Genomic DNA, 18,453 nt, shown 5'->3' on the forward strand with positions numbered 1-18,453 from the left:
ATCCCATTTGCCCTAAGTGCTATATCTAGCTGACTCCTGAATATATTCAATGTTTTGGCATCAACTATTTTCCTTGGTAATGTATTCCACAGGCTCACCACTCTTTGGGTGAAGAAATGTCTACTCATCTCCATCCTAAATGGTCTACTTTGAATCCTCAGATTGTGACTCCTGGATGATCGTTGGGTGGATTGGCCTTGCTAAAATTGTCCCTTGGTTCCCAAGATGCTTAGTTTAGGGGGATTAGAGGAGTAAATGGGTGAGGTTACAGGGATAGGGCCTAGGTGAGATGATCTATCAGGGAATCAGTGTGGACTTGATGGGTCAAATAGTCTCCTTCTGAACTGTAGAGATTCTATGATACTATGGCACTAAACTTTTGTTACAAGACATAACAGGTAATGCACTCAGCTCAAATTAATTCCTCTGCTGTTTTAACAGATTGTTAATCACTTCAATTTAAGGTTGCCAACACGTTCCTCTTCATTGAAGGGTCAGTCACAAGGTGACATATGTTCAAGGTGAGGGGTAGGAGGTTTACAGAAGATGTGAGGAAAAGCTTTTTTACCCAGAGGGTGGTAACTGTCTGGAATGTGCTGTCTGGGAGGGTGGTAGAGGCAGGTTGCCTCACATCCTTTAAAGAGTATCCGGATGAGCATTTGGCACATCATAACATTCAGGGCTGTGGGCCAAGTGCTGGCAGATGGGATTAGGTGGGGTTTGGGGTTTTTTAATTTGTCAGTATGGACTTGATGGGCCAAAGGGCAACTTCTGCACTGTATGTTTCTATGATTCTATGCTTAGCACTGTTGCCTCACAGCGCCAGGCGTCTGGATTCAAATCCGGCCTTGGGTGATAGGGCGGGATTCTCCAGCTGTGCTCATCTGAAAACTGATAATTCCCACCTGGTTTCAATGCACCTTTGCACTCCCCCCACCCAACCCCCCACCACCCCACCTGCGAGAATTCCAGTGGTGGGCAGGATGGGAAAATTCCGAACACTGTTTACGTGGCGATTGCACATTTTCCCTATGTCTGCGTGGGTTTTCTCCGGATACTCCAGTTTCCTCCTACAGTCCAAAGGTGGGCAGGGTAGGTTGATTGAACATGCCAGCATTGCCCCTCAGTGTCAGGGGAATTAGCAGGTTAAATACATGGGGTGACAGGGATAGGTCCTGGGTGGGATTGTTGACGGTACAGGTTTGATGTGCTGAATGGCCTCCTTCTGCACTGTCGGGATTCTATGATTCTAGGATTCAATGATCTCTAAAAAAGTTACAGAGTAGGACAAAACAACCATTCAGCTCCTTGAGTCTGATCAGCTATTCGGATTAGATCATGGCTAATCCATAACTCAACTCCATTTACCCAATTTAGCCCTTGCAAATCCACACCTTTGAAAAGACAACATGAAATAGTTATACTTGCTGCATCCTATGGTGTAATTTCATAACCACAAAGAGACAGGAAACAGAGGGAATGATGGATTCCTATTCCAATACCATTAAGTTTGCACCATTGTTGCAAATTATTATTAACCTTGCAAAGATTTATTTTGCAGCAGGATTACATTACATCTCTTCACCACAAGATGGTGACATTTCCTTTTGAAATATAAACACAAGTCTGCATATTGGTAACTCATTCATTTCCCCAACACTCTTCATAGAATTTAAATCCATCTCTCACAGTGGAGTCAGGTGGAGACAATTTATTGACAACTATTCCTTTTTCACAATTTATAATCATGCTTTGTGAATAATTATTTGTAATTTATTCTTGTTGCAAAAACTTTAAAGCTCTCTTGTGGCTTATAGTTATTAAGATTTTATTGCCAATGATAAACAGATACACACAAACAAGGGCCGGATAGAACTGAATACTTTCATAAGAACATAAGATCATAAGAAATAGGAGCAGGAGTAGGTCATCTAGCCCTTTGAGCCAGCCCTGCCATTCAATAAGATCATGGCTGATCTGAAGTGGATCAGTTCCACTTTCCCGCTTTCTCCCCATAACCCTTAATTCCCTTGTCTATCAGAAACCTATCTACCCGTGACTTAAATATATTTAGCGAGGTAGCCTCCACCACTTCAACGGGCAGAGAATTCCAGAGATTCACCACCCTTTGAGTGAAGAAGTTCCTCCTCAACTCCGATCTAAACTGCCCCCCCGCCTTATCTTGAGGCTGTGTCCTTTAGTCCTGCTATCCTTTCTAAGCAGGAAGAATCTCTCTACCTCTATCCTATCCATCCCCTTCATTATCTTATACGTCTCTATAAGATCCCCCCTCACTCTTCTAAACTCCAACAAGTACAGACCCAGTCTATTTAGTCTCTCTTCATAGGCCAACCCCCTCATCTCCAGTATCAGCCTAGTGAACCTCCTCTGCACTCCCTGCAAGGCCAATATATCCTTCCGCAAGTGCGGCGACCAAAACTGCGCACAGTACTCCAGTTGTGGCCTCACCAGTACCCTGTACAGCTGCAGCAAGACCTCCCTGCTTTTATATTCTAACTCCCTCGCTATAAAGGCCAACATTCCATTTGCCTTCTTGATCACCTGCTGCACCTGCAGACTGGGTTTTTGCGACTCGTGCACAAGGACCCCCAGGTCCCTTTGCACTGTAGCATGCTGCAGCTTTTCACCTTTTAAATAATAATCCCTCCTACTATTATTTCTACCAAAGTGGATAACCTCACACTTGTTAACATTGTACTCCATCTGCCAGGTTCTCGCCCACTTGCTCAGCCTATCCAGATCTCTCTGCAGACTTTCCACACCCTCCACGCAATTTGCTTTTCCACTCATCTTCGTGTCATCGGCAAATTTCGTCACCCTACACTCAGCCCCCTCCTCCAGATCATCTATATAAATGGTAAACAGTTCTCCACTCCTCCCTGCTTCTGACTGAGGATCTTTCTCACTCATGATAGTCACCCTTGCACCCAATTGGCTTGGCTTCACATGCTGCCACTCCATAGGGTCCGACCTGATCAAGTGGTCCACAAGGGTTCGCTTCCTTAAAGGGGCCATGCTTTAAGTCTCACAACACCAGGTTAAAGTCCAACAAGTTTATTTGGTAGCAAAACCCCCTATTTTTCGGAGCGCTTGCTGCTCCTTCATCAGGTGAGCAGGAGTTCTATTGACAAACAGAGCATATAAAGACACAAACCCAATCCTTCTAAACAGTAAAATAGTGAAATATGAATACTGGTCTGAACTGGTCTTGTGTACTTTAAAATAGAACGTCTGTAAAACAGGGAGTAAGAATGCTGGTTCAAAGACTATGTCTATATATGCCGTGTTTGTGAACCTACCTCCACTCACCTGATGAAGGGGCAGTGCTCTGAAAGCTTGTGATTCCAAATAACTTTAACCTGGTGTTGTGAGACTTCTTACTTCTATTCAGTTTCTCAGCTGATAAAGACAAGTGTCCCAAATGACTTTTAAACCACCTTATCCAACTGTCCTGCTGCCTTCAGGGATCTTTGGACATGCACTCCAAGGTTCTTCTGGTCCTCAGTAGTTCCTAGCATTCTACCATCCATTATACAAAATTCAAAGCTCTGTGTTTACCAGGCCTGTGCTCTCAGCACACTTCTTTACAATAGTGAAACATGGACAATGTATGCAAGACAAGAAAAATATGGCACATTAAAGAAGATAGCACTTCTTCAGCATTGTTACCATTTCTGTTCCAATTAGATGCTCAAACCCCATGACTTTCTTATGCACAGGCATGAATTCAACCAATGCACCAAGGTTGACAGCAAAATAAGCATTTCCAGAGATTTCAGCTGAGGACAATGGATGTATTCTTGTCAGAAATCAAAAACAATAATCATTTTTAAGAATCAATTGTTAACCAAAATTTGGCTCATATTAGTGTCGAAAATGAAAACATGGTAGCAATTAAGCTTTAATTCACAGGGGAAGCTCGGACTTACCGGAGGTCCAGTGATTCCCTGTAAACCAGGCAGACCCCGATCACCCTTCCTTCCCTAAAGAACAGCAAAGACAACAAGATCAGTAATGGAACATATCAGATATTACATGCCCGTGACAATGGTAAGGAAGTGAGGAATAATCACATTTTCATTGCAAGACTGTAAGTATGTCAAAGTTGGAGTAGGAACAGGTACATGTGATCCATCAAGTCTGCTCCTCCTTTCAACAGGATCATGGTTGGTCTTGGGCTACCGCTCTACTTTCCCACTCATGCCCCATATTTCATGATTCCCTGAGAGACAAAGACAGAATTCACCAGTCTTGCGTGCCCCACTGCCACTACCATCAAGAACGGAAAATCTGGTGCTGAGCCAAATCTCCATTCACTGCAGCGGGACTGGAAAATGCCAACATCAGGCAAGAGTTCTGGCCCAAAAGTCTGCCTATTCCATGCTTAAATATATTAAGGATGGCACATCCATAATTCCAATAGATTTACAACTCCTTGAGTGAAGGAACTTCACCTTGTCTCAGTTGTAAATGATCAACCCCATTTTCTGAGATTGTTACCTGCATGTTCTAGGTTCCCCAGCCCAGGGAAACAGCACCTCAGAATTGGAATTCTCCCAACTCATCCATGGCAGGTTTGGTGGTGGGTGAAAATGGAGAATCTGGTGGAAGCCAGCAACTTGGAAACCCAGCAGTGTAAAATGAGTTTGCAATTCTCCGAATGGTGGGTTAATGAGGGTTGGGCTTCCATCTGGCTGCTGCCAAAAGTGTGACGTGCACAAGGTGGCCCTCAGCTCATGAGAGACTTTGAGGTGAGTGCAACAAAGCTTTCTGCCACAAAAACAGAAAATGCTGGAAAATCTCAGCACAGGATCTGTGGGGAGAGAATAGAACCAACATTTTGAGTCTAGATGACCTTTTGCCAGAACTGAGAGCAAAGAGAATCAGCAGACGTTTATACAATGAGGGCGTAGGAGGGGATTGGGACAAAGGGAATGTAATTGAGGATACAGAAGGCTGAGAAGGTGCTAAAAGTTTCCTTTAAGTGATCGGAATGCGTGAATGGCAGAACAGAGATACAGATTGTTAAGGGATTGTCTGAGGCATTGACATATGGATGGAAGAGCAGGGTGGTGTGTTGAAATGGCAAGTGACAGGATGGTCTGGGTCCTGCTTGAGGACAGACCGAAGGTGTTCAACAAAGTGGTCACCCAAACTGCATTTGATGTCTCTGATGTAGAGTGGACTGCATTGGGAGCAGTGAATGCAATGGACCAGATTGAAGGAGGTGTACGTGAAGTGCTGCTTCACCTGAAAGGGGGGTTTAGGACCTGAGACGGTGGGTAGGGAGGAGGCAAAGGGGTAGGTGCTGCACCTTGTGTGATTGCATTCAAAAGCTTTCTGCCATTGTGTTGGAATACTCCTGGTGCACTGTACACCACTCTGTCAGGGCAGACCAATTCCTGCCCTCCCCCTCCATGCTGAGCTGGTCTTCATGGACAGCACCGTACTGCTGGGCCCATGGATCCTCCTTTGTCACTGGGTCAGATCAGTACAGTGCTGGAGGTTGGGAAGGACAGTGGTCTCCTTCCTCTGGTGCCACACACCAGTGTCTATCTGGGCAGCATTGTGCTATGGGATGCATTTAGCCATTGCATTAAAGGTCTGAAGCTGGACCAAGGATGGAAAGCGAGGTGAGGCTGGAGAGAGGGGTGACCCGATGAAGACAAGGGGGGACAATGTGGAAGAAGGGCTGTGCAAAGAGAGTGGGGAAAGGCAAGGGCTCACAGTGGGAGGCAGACAGGCAATGAAGTGGATGGAGAAGATGAAGAATGGAGGTACAGAGTAGATCGAAGGGAGGAAGTTGGAGCTCAACATGGCTCATGAATAAATGGATGAAATGGATAGCATATTATTTACAGGAAGAGAATTTACAGATGCAGTGGATAGAGGTCCAAGTGGAGTGTGGGTGCATCACAGGTGATGGTCTTGGGGGAGGGCGGTTGACTTGAGGAGCAGCCTTTTTCTAGAGGCTGCTGGCCTTCTCTTTCTGGGTTGCTGACATTGTCTGGTGAAGACAGGTGGATCAGGAGAGATTGACATGAGTGGTGGTCTGGTGTTTAAATATGGTACCTGGACCTCAGAACCTGCCAGGTGATGTTGGGGGGACAAATCAGCTTGTGAGTAGATTGGGAAGGGAACTCACTTTTGCACAATTAATAAGGTTCCAAGTGCAGAATTTGGTGTAGGAGGCCGCCATTCTGGTCAGGGAGATCCACCAGCGCACATACACCAAAATTTTCCCATCCCGCTCGCCACGGGAATCATAGCAGAAGGGATATAGATTATGCAAAGATCCGTTTATCTCCGACGGGATTTTCTGGTCTTGGGGCCAAGCGCAGTCAGAAAATCCTGCCCATATGCTGGTATTTTATGACCTCACTCAGGCAAGGCTCGTAAAACCCTGCCCGAGGCCAACAGAACTCTGTTCTGAGAGCTGTGCCTGCCTTGATTCTGGGGTGGGCGTGGCGGTAAAATTCTGACCATTTTCCCAAAAATGAAGAATTCCACAGCCAGTATTGATCTTGTCATAATGTTGAATGTTTTTCAATGAAATTATCTCACATTTTTTACACTCCAGAGAATATAGATGCAATTTAATCAATCTTTCATCATAGGCCCACCCTCTTATTCCAAAGGCCACATGAGTGGACCTTAACTGATGTAACTGATCAGAGTGGACCTCTGATGATTATTATATTATGATGATGCTGTACCTTTAAGAAATGTCTTTTATGTTTCTCTGCAGTTTTTCAAGCATGCCCTAGCATTTTATTGGTGCCATGATGCCTGTAACCAGTGTCCTCTAATTGTTACTGAAACAATATAATGGACATCATGCTGATTTTCCCATGGACTATCGCTGTTTTCTGTGGTTGACTGATCCGTTGGGGATTGGAGCTAAATTTGGGGGTGTTTATGTCATGTGGTTAGGGACAACAATGTTTCAGGAAAAAATCCAGTTTTAGTTTCATTTCTCCATTGCAGCTAGAATCTGGTGAAAGAAGGAAGTGTCTCTCTGTTTCTCTTACTCTCTCCAGAGTCTTTTTGAAAATTTCAGGCTGGAGAGGCTGAGAGAATTGATCCAACAATCAAAAGAACAATTCACAGCAGGTGCTACAAACCCAACTTCACATCAGCATACATGTTTCTGTACCAAGTCTGAAGAAGAGTGTGTGACGGTGGGATGTTTTTTGACTTGGAACAACAGGGGTAGCTAGCTGTTAGGAGTCGTACTTTAGGGTGATATTGCCCCTTTTCTGGGTTAATGAGCTCTGCAAACATCTTTGTGTCAGGAGCATCTGGGGATGTCAAACTTCAAATCAAGCTATAGGTCTGATTCCTATGTGTGGTAAGTAAAATGAATTTCTTTCTATCCTCCCATTTTATTCCATTAGCCATAAAAAAAACTCCAGCCATTCCACACATTGTACCTGGTTGTTAGTAGCCATGTTGAAGGCTTCCCAAAGAGATGCGTGTCTGCTCCCTCTCTTTTAGGCTTGATTGATCCAATTCACTCATTACAATCATAGAATCATAGGCTCCTGCAGTGCACAAGGAGGCCATTCAGCCCATCAAGTCTGCACCAACCACAATTCCAACCAGGCCCTATCACCACAACCCCATGTATTTACCCTAGCTAGTCCCCCTGACAGAAAGAGACAATTTAGCATGGCCAATCCACCTAACCTGCACATCTTTGGACTGTAGGAGGGAACCAGACCAACCGGAGGAATCCCACACAGACACAAAGGAGAACGTGCAAACTCCACTCAGACAATGACCAAAACTGGGAATTGAACTCAGGTCCCTGGCATTGTGAGGCAGCAGTGCAAACCACTGTGCCACCATGCCACCCCAATGATATTCTCTTTGAATTCCTTGCTTCAACTGGAGTTGCTCTGATTTACCTCATTGCCAATGTATAGATATATATATATAAAACACTTCCAACTCTAGGATATGCTCTGGCTGTAAAAGCCTGTGCTCTGCACCAAGATCCCCATGCTAGCTCCCCATTGGGCGATCAGGTCACAAGACCCTCCTAGTACACACCCCTCATACAGGCCAGCTGCTACAGAAGGCTAAACACTGACACTGAAATTCTACCACCCCACCCGCCACAGAATTGGAGTGGACAATGGAAATGTCCATTGACCTCGGACAAGATTTTCTGATCTCATTTGAGCGAGACTAAAAAATCCCGCCCTTAGAGAGAGCAGGAGAAACAACAGAGGACATCATTTGAAGAGCTGAGTGATTGGGAAGAGCATCGAGGGGAAATTTTGAAGGCTGAAAACTGAATCAATTAATAATTTTTCTAAAGCAACAGATTAATAAGTACCTTCTAACAAAATCTGGGCCTGCGTCCTTTTGCCTTATGATTGTATGTGCGTAGCTGGTTGCTTAGCAATGTGCCATGACACAGTTTGGTAACAACTGAAACCAGCTTTTATGATGTAATGAATGATGAAAATGAAGGATGTGATGTCACGTTGTCATGGAGTTGACAACCATGGTAACAGGGTTTAAATTTGGATTTTAATTTATATATAATTCTCGAACTGCCTTCATGAAGCCTATGGCAGAAACATAATTTTCCCAAAACTGAAATATATGATCGTGGACTCGACATTAAAATAATCGCAAAGACTTGGATCAGTACCATGAAAACTGACTGAGTTTTGCTGTTTAATTCATTTTCACCATCGGTGGAGATTAGTATCCTCACTGGCAAGGACTGGTAGATTTTGAGTGTCCATTCCTATCTCCTTCATTTTAGATTAGGATTGTTTTTGCTGGAGTTCAGATGAATGAGGGGGGATGTCATAGAGGCTTATAAAATTCTAACAAGACTGGACAGGGTAGATGCAGGGAGGATGTTCCTGATGGTGGGGGAGTCCAGAACCAAGGGTCACAGTCTGAGGATGTGGGGTAGACCATTTAGGACAGGGGTGAGGAGACATTACTTCACCCAAAGAGTGGTGAGCCTGAGGAATTTATTACCACAGGAAGTAGTTGAGACCAAAACGTTAAATGTATTCAAGAGGCAGCTGGATATAACACTCGGGGTGAATGGAATCAAAGTTATGGGGAGAAAGCAGGATTAGGCTACTGAGTTGGATGATCAGTCATGATCGCAATGAATGGCAGAGCAGGCTCGAAGGGCCAAATGGCCTCCTCCTGCTCCTATCATCCATCTTTCTATTTTTGTGCTGTACATTTTATACAATTCTATATGTTCCTGTGATTCATCTTGAAATTAGCATCAAATTTTGTGCTGCTCAATTTTTAAAAATTTTCTTAGGTGCACTTTTCCCATTCTCTCTCAAAGATGCTGACACCAGGGAGGAATTTTCCTATCACATCCACCATGGGAATCGTAGCAAGTGCGGGGGAGGGGGGGAGATGGTGGGGGGGGTGCGTGGGGGACTGAGGGAAGTGGGGAACAGACCTTGCAAAGGTCTGTTGATCTTGGGCAGGATTTTCTAGTTTTGGGGCGTGCGTGGCCGGAAAATCCCGCTCCAGATTTTTTTTTAATATGTTCATGGGGTTTGGGCTTTGCTGCCTAGGCCACCACTTATTGCCCTTAAGGAGGTGCCTTCCTGAACTGCAGATGTCAACGTGTTGGAGATGCAGTGGAACTCCTGCAGTGATGGCCTGAGACTGAAATGATTGACCTCCAACAACCTTTCTTTGTGCCACGCATGACTCCAACCAGTGGAGAGATTTCCCCCGATACCCATTGACGGTAGTTTTGGCAGGGCTCCTTGGTGCAATACTTGTTCAAATGTTGACTTGACGTCAAGGACCATCATGCTCAGCTCACCTTTTGTTGTTCAGTTCTTTTGTTCATTTTTGGACTAAGGCTGTAATGAGGTCATGAGCTGAATGCCACGGGAGGATGCTCTTAGGGACAAAGGAGGGGAACTGTGCATAGAGTCTGAGGGAATGGGGGAGATCCTGAATGAATACTTTGCGTCGGTATTCACAAAGGAGAGGGGCTTGGTGTCTTGTAATGTCTTGGAGGGAGCTGTAGACCAGTTGAAGGAAATATCTATTATGAGGGAGGAAGTGTTAGGGATTTTAGGCAGCATAAAAACTGATAAAGCTCTGGGGCCTGATGGCATTTATCCCAGGCTGCTTCGGGAGGTGAGAGGTGAAATTATTGGGCCACTGACGCAAATCTTTGTCTCTTCTTTGGACACTGGTGAGGTCCCAGAGGACTGGAGGATAGCTAATGTGGTACTGCTGTTTAAAAAAGGCAGTAGGGATAACACTGGTAATTATAGGCCGGTGAGTTTGACGTCAGTGGTAGGAATGTTGTTAGAAAAAATTCTTAGGGATAGGATGTATACGCATTTGGAGCGTTGCGATCTGATTAGGGATACGCAGCATGGCTTTGTTAAGGGGAGGTCTTGCCTTACAAATCTGGTAGAATTTTTTGAGGAGGTGACAAAAACGGTTGACGAAGGATGAGCTGTTGATGTTGTCTATATGGATTTCAGTAAGGCATTTGACAAAGTCCCTCATGATAGGTTGGTAGAAAAGGTTAAGGCTCATGGGATACAGGGACAGGTATCTAGATGGATTGAAAACTGGCTAGGCAACAGGAGACAGAGAGTAGTAGTGGAAGGGTCCTTTTCTAGCTGGAGGTCTGTCACCAGTGGTGTGCCACAGGGCTCAGTACTGGGACCTCTTCTATTCGTAATATATATAAATGACTTGGAAGAGGGCGTACGTGGTGTGATCAGCAAGTTTGCAGATGACACAAAGATGGCAGGATTGGTTGGATAGTGAGGAGGAGTGTCAGGTGACACTGCAGGATATAGATAGGCTGGTATATTGGGCAGATAAATGGCAGATGGAATTTAATCCTGATAAATGCGAGGTGATGCATTTTGGAAGGAATAATGTAGAGAGGAGTTACATGATAAAGGGTAGACCTACTAAGAGTATAGAAATGCAGAGCGACCTGGGAGTGCAAGTGCACAAGTCTCTGAGGGTGGCAACACAGGTGGAGCAGGTTGCGAAGAAAGCTTATGGTATGCTAGCCTTTATAGGAAGGGGTATAGAGTACAAGAGCTGGCGTCTAATGCTACAGTTGTACAGAACGTTGGTTAGACCGCATTTGGAGTACTGCGTCCAGTTCTGGTCACCTTACTACTGGAAGGACGTGGAGACCCTGGAGAGAGTGCAGAGGAGGTTTACCAGGATGCTGCCTGGTATGGAAGGACTGGGTATGAGGAAAGATTGGGTAAACTGGGGCTCTTTTCCTTCGAAAGACGAAGATTAAGGGGGGATCTGATAGAGGTGTATAAAATAATAAAGGGTATAGATAGAGTAAACAGTGGCAGGCTTTTTCCTAGATTGGAGACAAATATCACGAGGGGCCACGAGCTTAGGGTGAGGGGGGAGAGGTATAATTTGGATGCTAGAGGGAGGTTTTTCACACAGAGGGTCGTGGGGGTATGGAATGCACTGCCAAGTAAGGTGGTGGAGGCAGGCAGGCTGGACTTGTTTAAGGTTTACTTAGACAGACACATGAACGAAACAGGGATGGAGGGTTATAGGAGACTGTTTCAAATAAGGATCAGAGCCTCGGGACGTTCCTGGAAATCTAATGTTACATGTGTTGATGTTTTTTCTCTTTTACTCCGCAGGTGTGTCGGTCCACCTTGTTGTCTAACGAGGGGCATGCACACGGTGGGTCGTGCATGGGCTGCTCTTGGATGTTTCGAGAGTGGCCTAGTACTTCGTGTCGTTGTGTATGCTTAAAACTGGACCAGCAGATGGGCACCACAACAGCTCAGTGACTATCACTGCTAGCTGTGCAGATACATGGATTTGGGCCAGTTTCTGTGGGAGTTTGCGCATTCTCTCTGTGGTTGCGTGGGTTTCCTCCAGGTGCTCCGGTTTCCTCCCACACCCCAAAGCTGTGCTCTTCGGCTGATTGGTGTAACAAATTGTCCCTAAATTATTCTCCCCTTAATCTGGTTTCCAGTGGGGGTACCATAAGCATAGACATGGGTCAAGGGTGGAGGAGGAAAAACACATTGATAAGATGGTGGCGCAGGCTCGTTGGGCCGAAGGGCATGTTTCCCATGCTGTGTTGTTCTTTGTTCTTTAACCCAAACTCAGTGAGCAACTATTGCTGAGTAATGGTTGTTTCAATATCAATGACACTTTGCTGATGATTAGTGGGGGCAGTAATTGGCCGGGTTAGATTTATCCTGTTTTTTGTGGACAAGGCACATGTTGGTAATTTTCCACACTGTTGGGTAGATGTCAATGTTGTAGCTGTGCAGGAACAGCTTGGCTAAGGGCCCAGCAAGTTCTGGAACACAAGTCTTCAGTGCTATTGCTGGAAGTTAGTCAAGGGTCATAGCCACTGCAGTTTCAAATGCATTCAGGAGTAAATTGGATTGGCTGAACACTGGCATCTGTAATGCTGCAGACCTCAGGAGGAAGTATGGATGTTGGATTTCATTGTACCTTGGCTCAGCACAGACAGCAAATGCGGATCAGTATATGGTAGGTATAAAGGCCAGGATTTTACAACCTTACTTTTGCAAGGCTAGTAAAGTCCCATCCAAGACCAATGGAGAACTCCATTCAGTGAGCCTTGCCCCCTCTGATTCAGGGGTGGGTGTGCTGGTAAAATCCCGGCCAATAACTACAGGAGTCTGCTTTGAAGGAACTGGGCTTTTATTGCACAAAGTAAAAAATAAGCAAAAAAATCACAAGCTTGTGGTGAACACAACAGGTTCCAACTGAGACTAAAAAGTTAATGGACCCTCTCAGGATCTTGCTTTATACAGGGCTCGGTATATGAGCGCCACCTGGTTGGCTAATCACCAATCCCCAGAGAGCTCACATTCAATGAGCCCAACTAGGAGGTCAAATAGTGATTCCATTGCAGATCATGGGATTTATCACAGGAGAAAGTAAACCAGGCTATGTTATGACCAAAGTGAAGACTGACTGATTTTAACTCCTTCGAGCTTTTCAAATTCCTGACCAAGTTTGGTCAAACCCATTACCTAGCCCTTAAGGTCATTACAGTCATAGAAGTTTACAGCAAGGTAACAAACCTTTCAGCCCAGCTTGTCCATGCTGCCTTTTTTTTCACCACTAAGCTAGTCCCAATTGTCTGCGTTTGGTCTATATCCCTCTGTACCTATCTTACCCGTGCAACTGTCTAAATACTTTTTAAAAGACAAAATTTTACTCGCTTCTGTTACTACCTCTGGCAGCTTGTTCCAGACATTCACCACCCTCTGTGTAAAAATTAGCCCCTCTGGACCCTTTTGTATTTCTCCCCTCTCATCTTAAAACTATTCCCTCTAGTTTTAGACTCGTCTACCTTTGGGAAAAGATGTTGACTATCTCACTGATCTCTGCTCTTCATTATTTTATAGACCTCTTTAAGATCACCTCTAAGTCTTCTATGCTCCAGGGGAAAAAAGTCTCAGTCTATCCAGCCTCTCCTTGTAACTCAAACCATCAAATCCTGATAGCAAGATAGTAAATCTTCACTGCAATCTTTTTAGTTTAATAATATCGTTTCTATAATGGGGTGACTGGAACTGTACATTGTATTCCAAGTGTGACCTTACCAATGTCTTGTACAACTTCAACAATACAGGAATAACTCCTGTATTCAATGTTCTGACCAATGAAACCAAGCATGCTGAATGCCTCTTTACCATTCTGTCCACTTGTGACTCCACTTTCAAGGAGCTATGAACCTGTACCCCTAGATCTATTTGTTCTGCAACTCTCCCCAACACCCTACCATTAACTAAGTAAGTCCTGCCATAGTTCAATCTCCCAAAATGCATCACCTCACATTTATCTAAATTAAACATTCACTTCGGTTGGAGGAGATTTATTGGATGTCAAGCAATTGCTTGAGACCAACAGGAATGGTTCTAGACACTAAGGAAGATTGATCTGGGAGAATGCATGAGAGTCCAGTACCTTTCTTACAAGTGGGCTACTGACAAGTTTTTAAAAAAATGTGATTCAAATAAGTTTATCTTCTGGGCTATTCAGCAAGTGATCCAACTTCTAGTACAGCCTTATGTGAAAACTGCAACTGTTCCTTCTCTCAGTTACATATGTACACATAAATTAGGACCAGAAGTAGACCATTTGGCCCATCAAAACTGATCCATCCGCCGCCATTCAATAAGGGCATGAATGATCCAATTGCGACCTCAAGCCCACATTCTGCCTATCTCCAATAGCCTCTGACTCCCTTGTTCATCAAAAATCGATATCTCTGCCTAAAAAAAACTAATTGGCCCTGTCTCCACTGCTCTCAACTCTGAGAGGCAACTCCTCAACTGACCCTTCACTCATTTACCAGGTTACAATTTTGGGCAAGCTTTGATGTCATCATCAGAGACCATTTCCAAAAAAAGAGGTCCCACCAGTTCCGAGCAGGCCTACAGCTGCCTGTATTTAGTATCACATTCTGCCACACCGGCTGTGAGGTTAGTGAATGTGTTCCCTGCCTTAGTTTAACGGATCTCTGCCTGGTTTGTATTGGGTGAGCCAGGTGGGTGATGAGTCTTTGTTAAAATTCCTCCTATTATTTGTACAGGATTGGGACTGCAGTATCACTGGGGTCAAACTGCTCATGTCATTTTTTCACAAGCTATCTAGATAGACATTCCACCAGGAATGAACTGGATCCCGCTCCGAAGGAGAACATTATGCTAATATTTTGCTTCACATTATTTGTTCACAAAGGGTAAAATTTTTTTGCCTCACAAAAATATAATTGTTACCCTAATTTCAACAGTGCACGTATAGACATTACTTATTTCTGAACATTGGTTTAATCCTGAGCAGATGACTGGGGTAGGATTTTAGCTCTTTAGCTCTGAAGAAGAGTCATATGGACTCAAAATATTCACTCTGTTTCTCTCTCCACACATCCCGCCAGATCTGAGATTTTCTGGCATTTTCTGTTTTTAGTTCAGATTTCCAACATCTGCAGTATTTTACTTTTATTGATGTTGGATTTTCTCTGCAGGCTTTAGGACTCTGCGCCAGGCCCAAATGGGGATCAGAAAGCACCCCCCGCACAGAGTGGGGAGAACTGACATAGTTCCGACTTTCCCTGAATTGGCCGATAAATGGCCAGAAGGCAGGTTCAGCATCCTCTCAAGGATAATAGATAGACACCTGGAGGGCCAAGAGTAGGACCTCCTGAGATGAAACAGAAACTTGGCTTTGCAAGTAGAAGGGTACACCATGATAGAGGTGCTCACTCTCCAAGTTCTTCAATTTTAACATGCATAAATAATGTCTTCAGCAGATTGGGAACTCTTCCATATGGCAGCCTTTAGCTGAGGCCAGGCAAGTAGGGAGCTATATTGGGAGAGCACCTCCAGGCAGCTACACTGTTCCCTGATGCATCACAGGACTTGGGAGTCTTTGACAACAGGCCTTAACAAGCTGAACTGGTTACCAGTCCTTTGTGGAAATGGTTCAGAAACGGGATTGTGCTGGGGAACTAGCATGTCAGTTGGTTGAATGATCTTGTATGCTCTCCATGCAAATTCAGTCCCAGGGCTGTGAAAATGTCCAGCACTTCTCTATGGAAATACTTCTAAGTCAGAGGGAAGAGTAGGAATTTTATCAGAAGATGATTTTACCAGATTGTGATTGGTATGCAGTTTTAGCCCTTTTTTTATTTTAAACAGTAAGCATGACTAAGATTGAAGCACTCATTTCATAAATGTTCCTTAAAATGAATCTTCAAAGCAGTGGACATGTCCAGCGTATTGACACTCACATTTCATTGCACAAGTTTCAGGTTGCTTTCAATATGTACTTAAAGATCCTCGTTTTTAATCACTCTCCCAGATTTCTCACTTCATTGAACCATTGGCCTACTTGGTACATTGAACATATTGCCATTTTTTTGGATGAGTCCAGGCAGCGAAATATTGGCAGATTACTCAACAAATAAGAGGGAAGTAAAGAAACACGGCCTTAACCTATCCTCACCCAAGGTTCTCACATAAGCATTTTCTAGCAGGAGCAATTGGCCATGTATTAGAAGCAAGGACATCGATCAGCCATTAAGGTCAAAGCTTCCTGGGTTAAATCAGCCAATATAACATGGATCAGATATTAAGCCTAAGACCCATAGTAGGCTGTTCCTTTAGCGTATCTTCACACACATACCTTTTCCCTTTGGAGAATAGTGGGGACATGATGGAAGGATTCCCAAGTTTAGGATCAACCTGTTGAACTGCATTTTGAATGTTCCTTCCATGGCCAACAAATTCTGGCATTGACCTTGAGCCCAGAGTTTCTGATCCAGAGGTAGGGGCGCTACCATTGTACCACAAAGCCTCCTGGGGTCTGTGTGACTCAGTTCCATACCATTTATTAAATGAATTGCTCCCGCCTGTCTGGACTAGTTTGTGTTGAAGCTGGGGTACTCGATCAGATTTAACCTGAACATTGACTCAGGTTTTTAAGTTATTTGTATTCTTTTCAAATTGTCAGCTTACGGATTTTGTCAAATTCTACTTTCTAAATTCTGCCTCCACCTGGTCTAAACCCAACAGGAATATAACTGTTTACATACCCTTTGACCTTGAAGTCCAGGTTTGCCAGCACTGCCATCCAGACCAGGACGACCCTAAATTGAGAACAAAAATCATTTTTATTGAATCTTATACAGCATGAGCTACTGACTGTGTAAGCTGATCCAAGATGGCACCAGAGTGAGGTGATATCCTCCAAGCTGTGCCCTGCATATCCTCTAATTCTTTTACCCTCATTCTATGCTTCTAAAACTTTAGTATGACAGTAACATCATGTTCATGTCCGCCATATGCAGTATAATTTGGATAACTGTGAGGTTATTCATTTTGGAAGCAAAAACAAGAAGGCAGATTACTAGCTGAATGGCTGTAAATTGGGAGAGGGCAGTGTGCAGCGTCCTGCATGTTGGTCTTCATTGTGAGAGGTTTCAAGTACAGGAGCAGGGATGTGTTGTTGCAACTATACAGGGCCTTGGTGAGGCCACACCTAGAGTATTGTGTACAATTTTGATCTCTTTTCTGAGGAAGGATGTTCTTGATCTCGAGGGAGTGCAGCAAAGGTTTATCAGGCTGATTCTGGGGAAGGCAGGCTAATGTATAAGGAGACATGAGATTAGGATTGTTTTTGCTGGAGTTCAGGTGAATGAGGGGGGATGTCATAGAGACATATAAAATTCTAACATGTCTAGGCAGGATAGACACAGTAAGGAGTCTCACAACATCAGATTAAAGTCCAACCAGTTTATTTGATAGTAAACCCCAGTCCAATGCCAGCATCTCCACATCATGACTAGGCAGAATAGATGCAGGGTGGGTGATCCCGATAGTGAGGGAGTCCAAAACCAGGGGTCACAGTCTGAGGATTCAGGGTAGACGGTTTTCCTCCTTCAACAGTTGTGGTGTTTCCATATCCAGTATAACATCAACAGAATAGTGATTTCTCAAAAGTCAGTGTTAACTGTAGTAATGATCTGAAACTTTGGGTGGGATTTTACGGCCTTGCTTAACCTAAGACCAGAAAATCATGCCGAGGTCAATGGACATTTCCATGTTCCGGTCCTCGCCCCCTCCAATTCTGTGGTGGGCAGGGCTGTAGAATTCCAGCATTTATCCCTTGCTGGACTGCAACACAATATGTAGCAAGGACACACACACACACACACACACACACACACACACACACACACACACACACACACACACACACACACACACACTGTGAGCAAAAGGAATCCAAAGCCTCCACTGGTGCTTGGTGGCACAGTGGTTAGCACTGCTGCCTCACAACACCAGGGACCTGGTTCAATTCTAGCCTTGGGTGACTGTGTGGAGTTTGCACGTTCTCCCTGTGCCTGCATGAGTTTCGTCCGGGTGCTCCGGTTTCCTTCTACAGTCCAAAGGTATGTCGGTTAGGTAGATTGGCCATGTCAAATTATCCCTTAGTGTCCCAAGTTGTGTAGTTCAGGTGGATTAACCATGGTTATTGTGTGGGGTTATGGGGATAACGCAGGTAGAGAGGGATTGGGTAAGACACTGTCAGAGAGCTGGTGAATGCTTAATAGGCTGAATGGCCCCTTTCTGCACTCTGGGGATTCTGTGATTTGATGGTGATGATGTTACTCTGTTGACTGGTTTGTTCACTTTTCTTCAAAAGAACACCTACCATAGGCCCTGGAGGACCTGGCAAGCCTGGAAGGCCACGAGGTCCTGGCTGACCCTGTAAAGGAAAAGTACATTATATTGAAATCAAAAGGAGGTACAGTGTGAATGCTACTCATTAGAATGGTTCATTATTAATTTATTTTGATTGACATTTTCAATGTTTTCTCATCACTTTGTAAGGGAAATATCTTAAAAA

The 18,453-nt window shown here is 44.4% G+C and overlaps 1 protein-coding gene across 1 annotated transcript in view; it reads right to left on the reverse strand.

Annotated features, from left to right (window-relative positions):
* Positions 1–18,453, reverse strand: part of col22a1 (collagen, type XXII, alpha 1) — a 285,376-nt gene that overhangs the window by 87,872 nt on the left and 179,051 nt on the right. The window contains exons 21-23 of the mRNA XM_080193549.1: positions 18,259–18,312; positions 16,637–16,690; positions 3,951–4,004 (exon numbers count right to left, since the gene is read on the reverse strand). Coding sequence (XP_080049675.1) covers positions 3,951–4,004; positions 16,637–16,690; positions 18,259–18,312 — 162 coding nt within the window. The remainder of the gene's footprint in view (positions 1–3,950; positions 4,005–16,636; positions 16,691–18,258; positions 18,313–18,453) is intronic.

This window comes from Carcharhinus amblyrhynchos, chromosome 8 (genome assembly GCF_965287045.1).
Source record: "Carcharhinus amblyrhynchos chromosome 8, sCarAmb.v2.hapA, whole genome shotgun sequence".
In the NCBI taxonomy this organism is placed as follows: domain Eukaryota; kingdom Metazoa; phylum Chordata; class Chondrichthyes; order Carcharhiniformes; family Carcharhinidae; genus Carcharhinus; species Carcharhinus amblyrhynchos.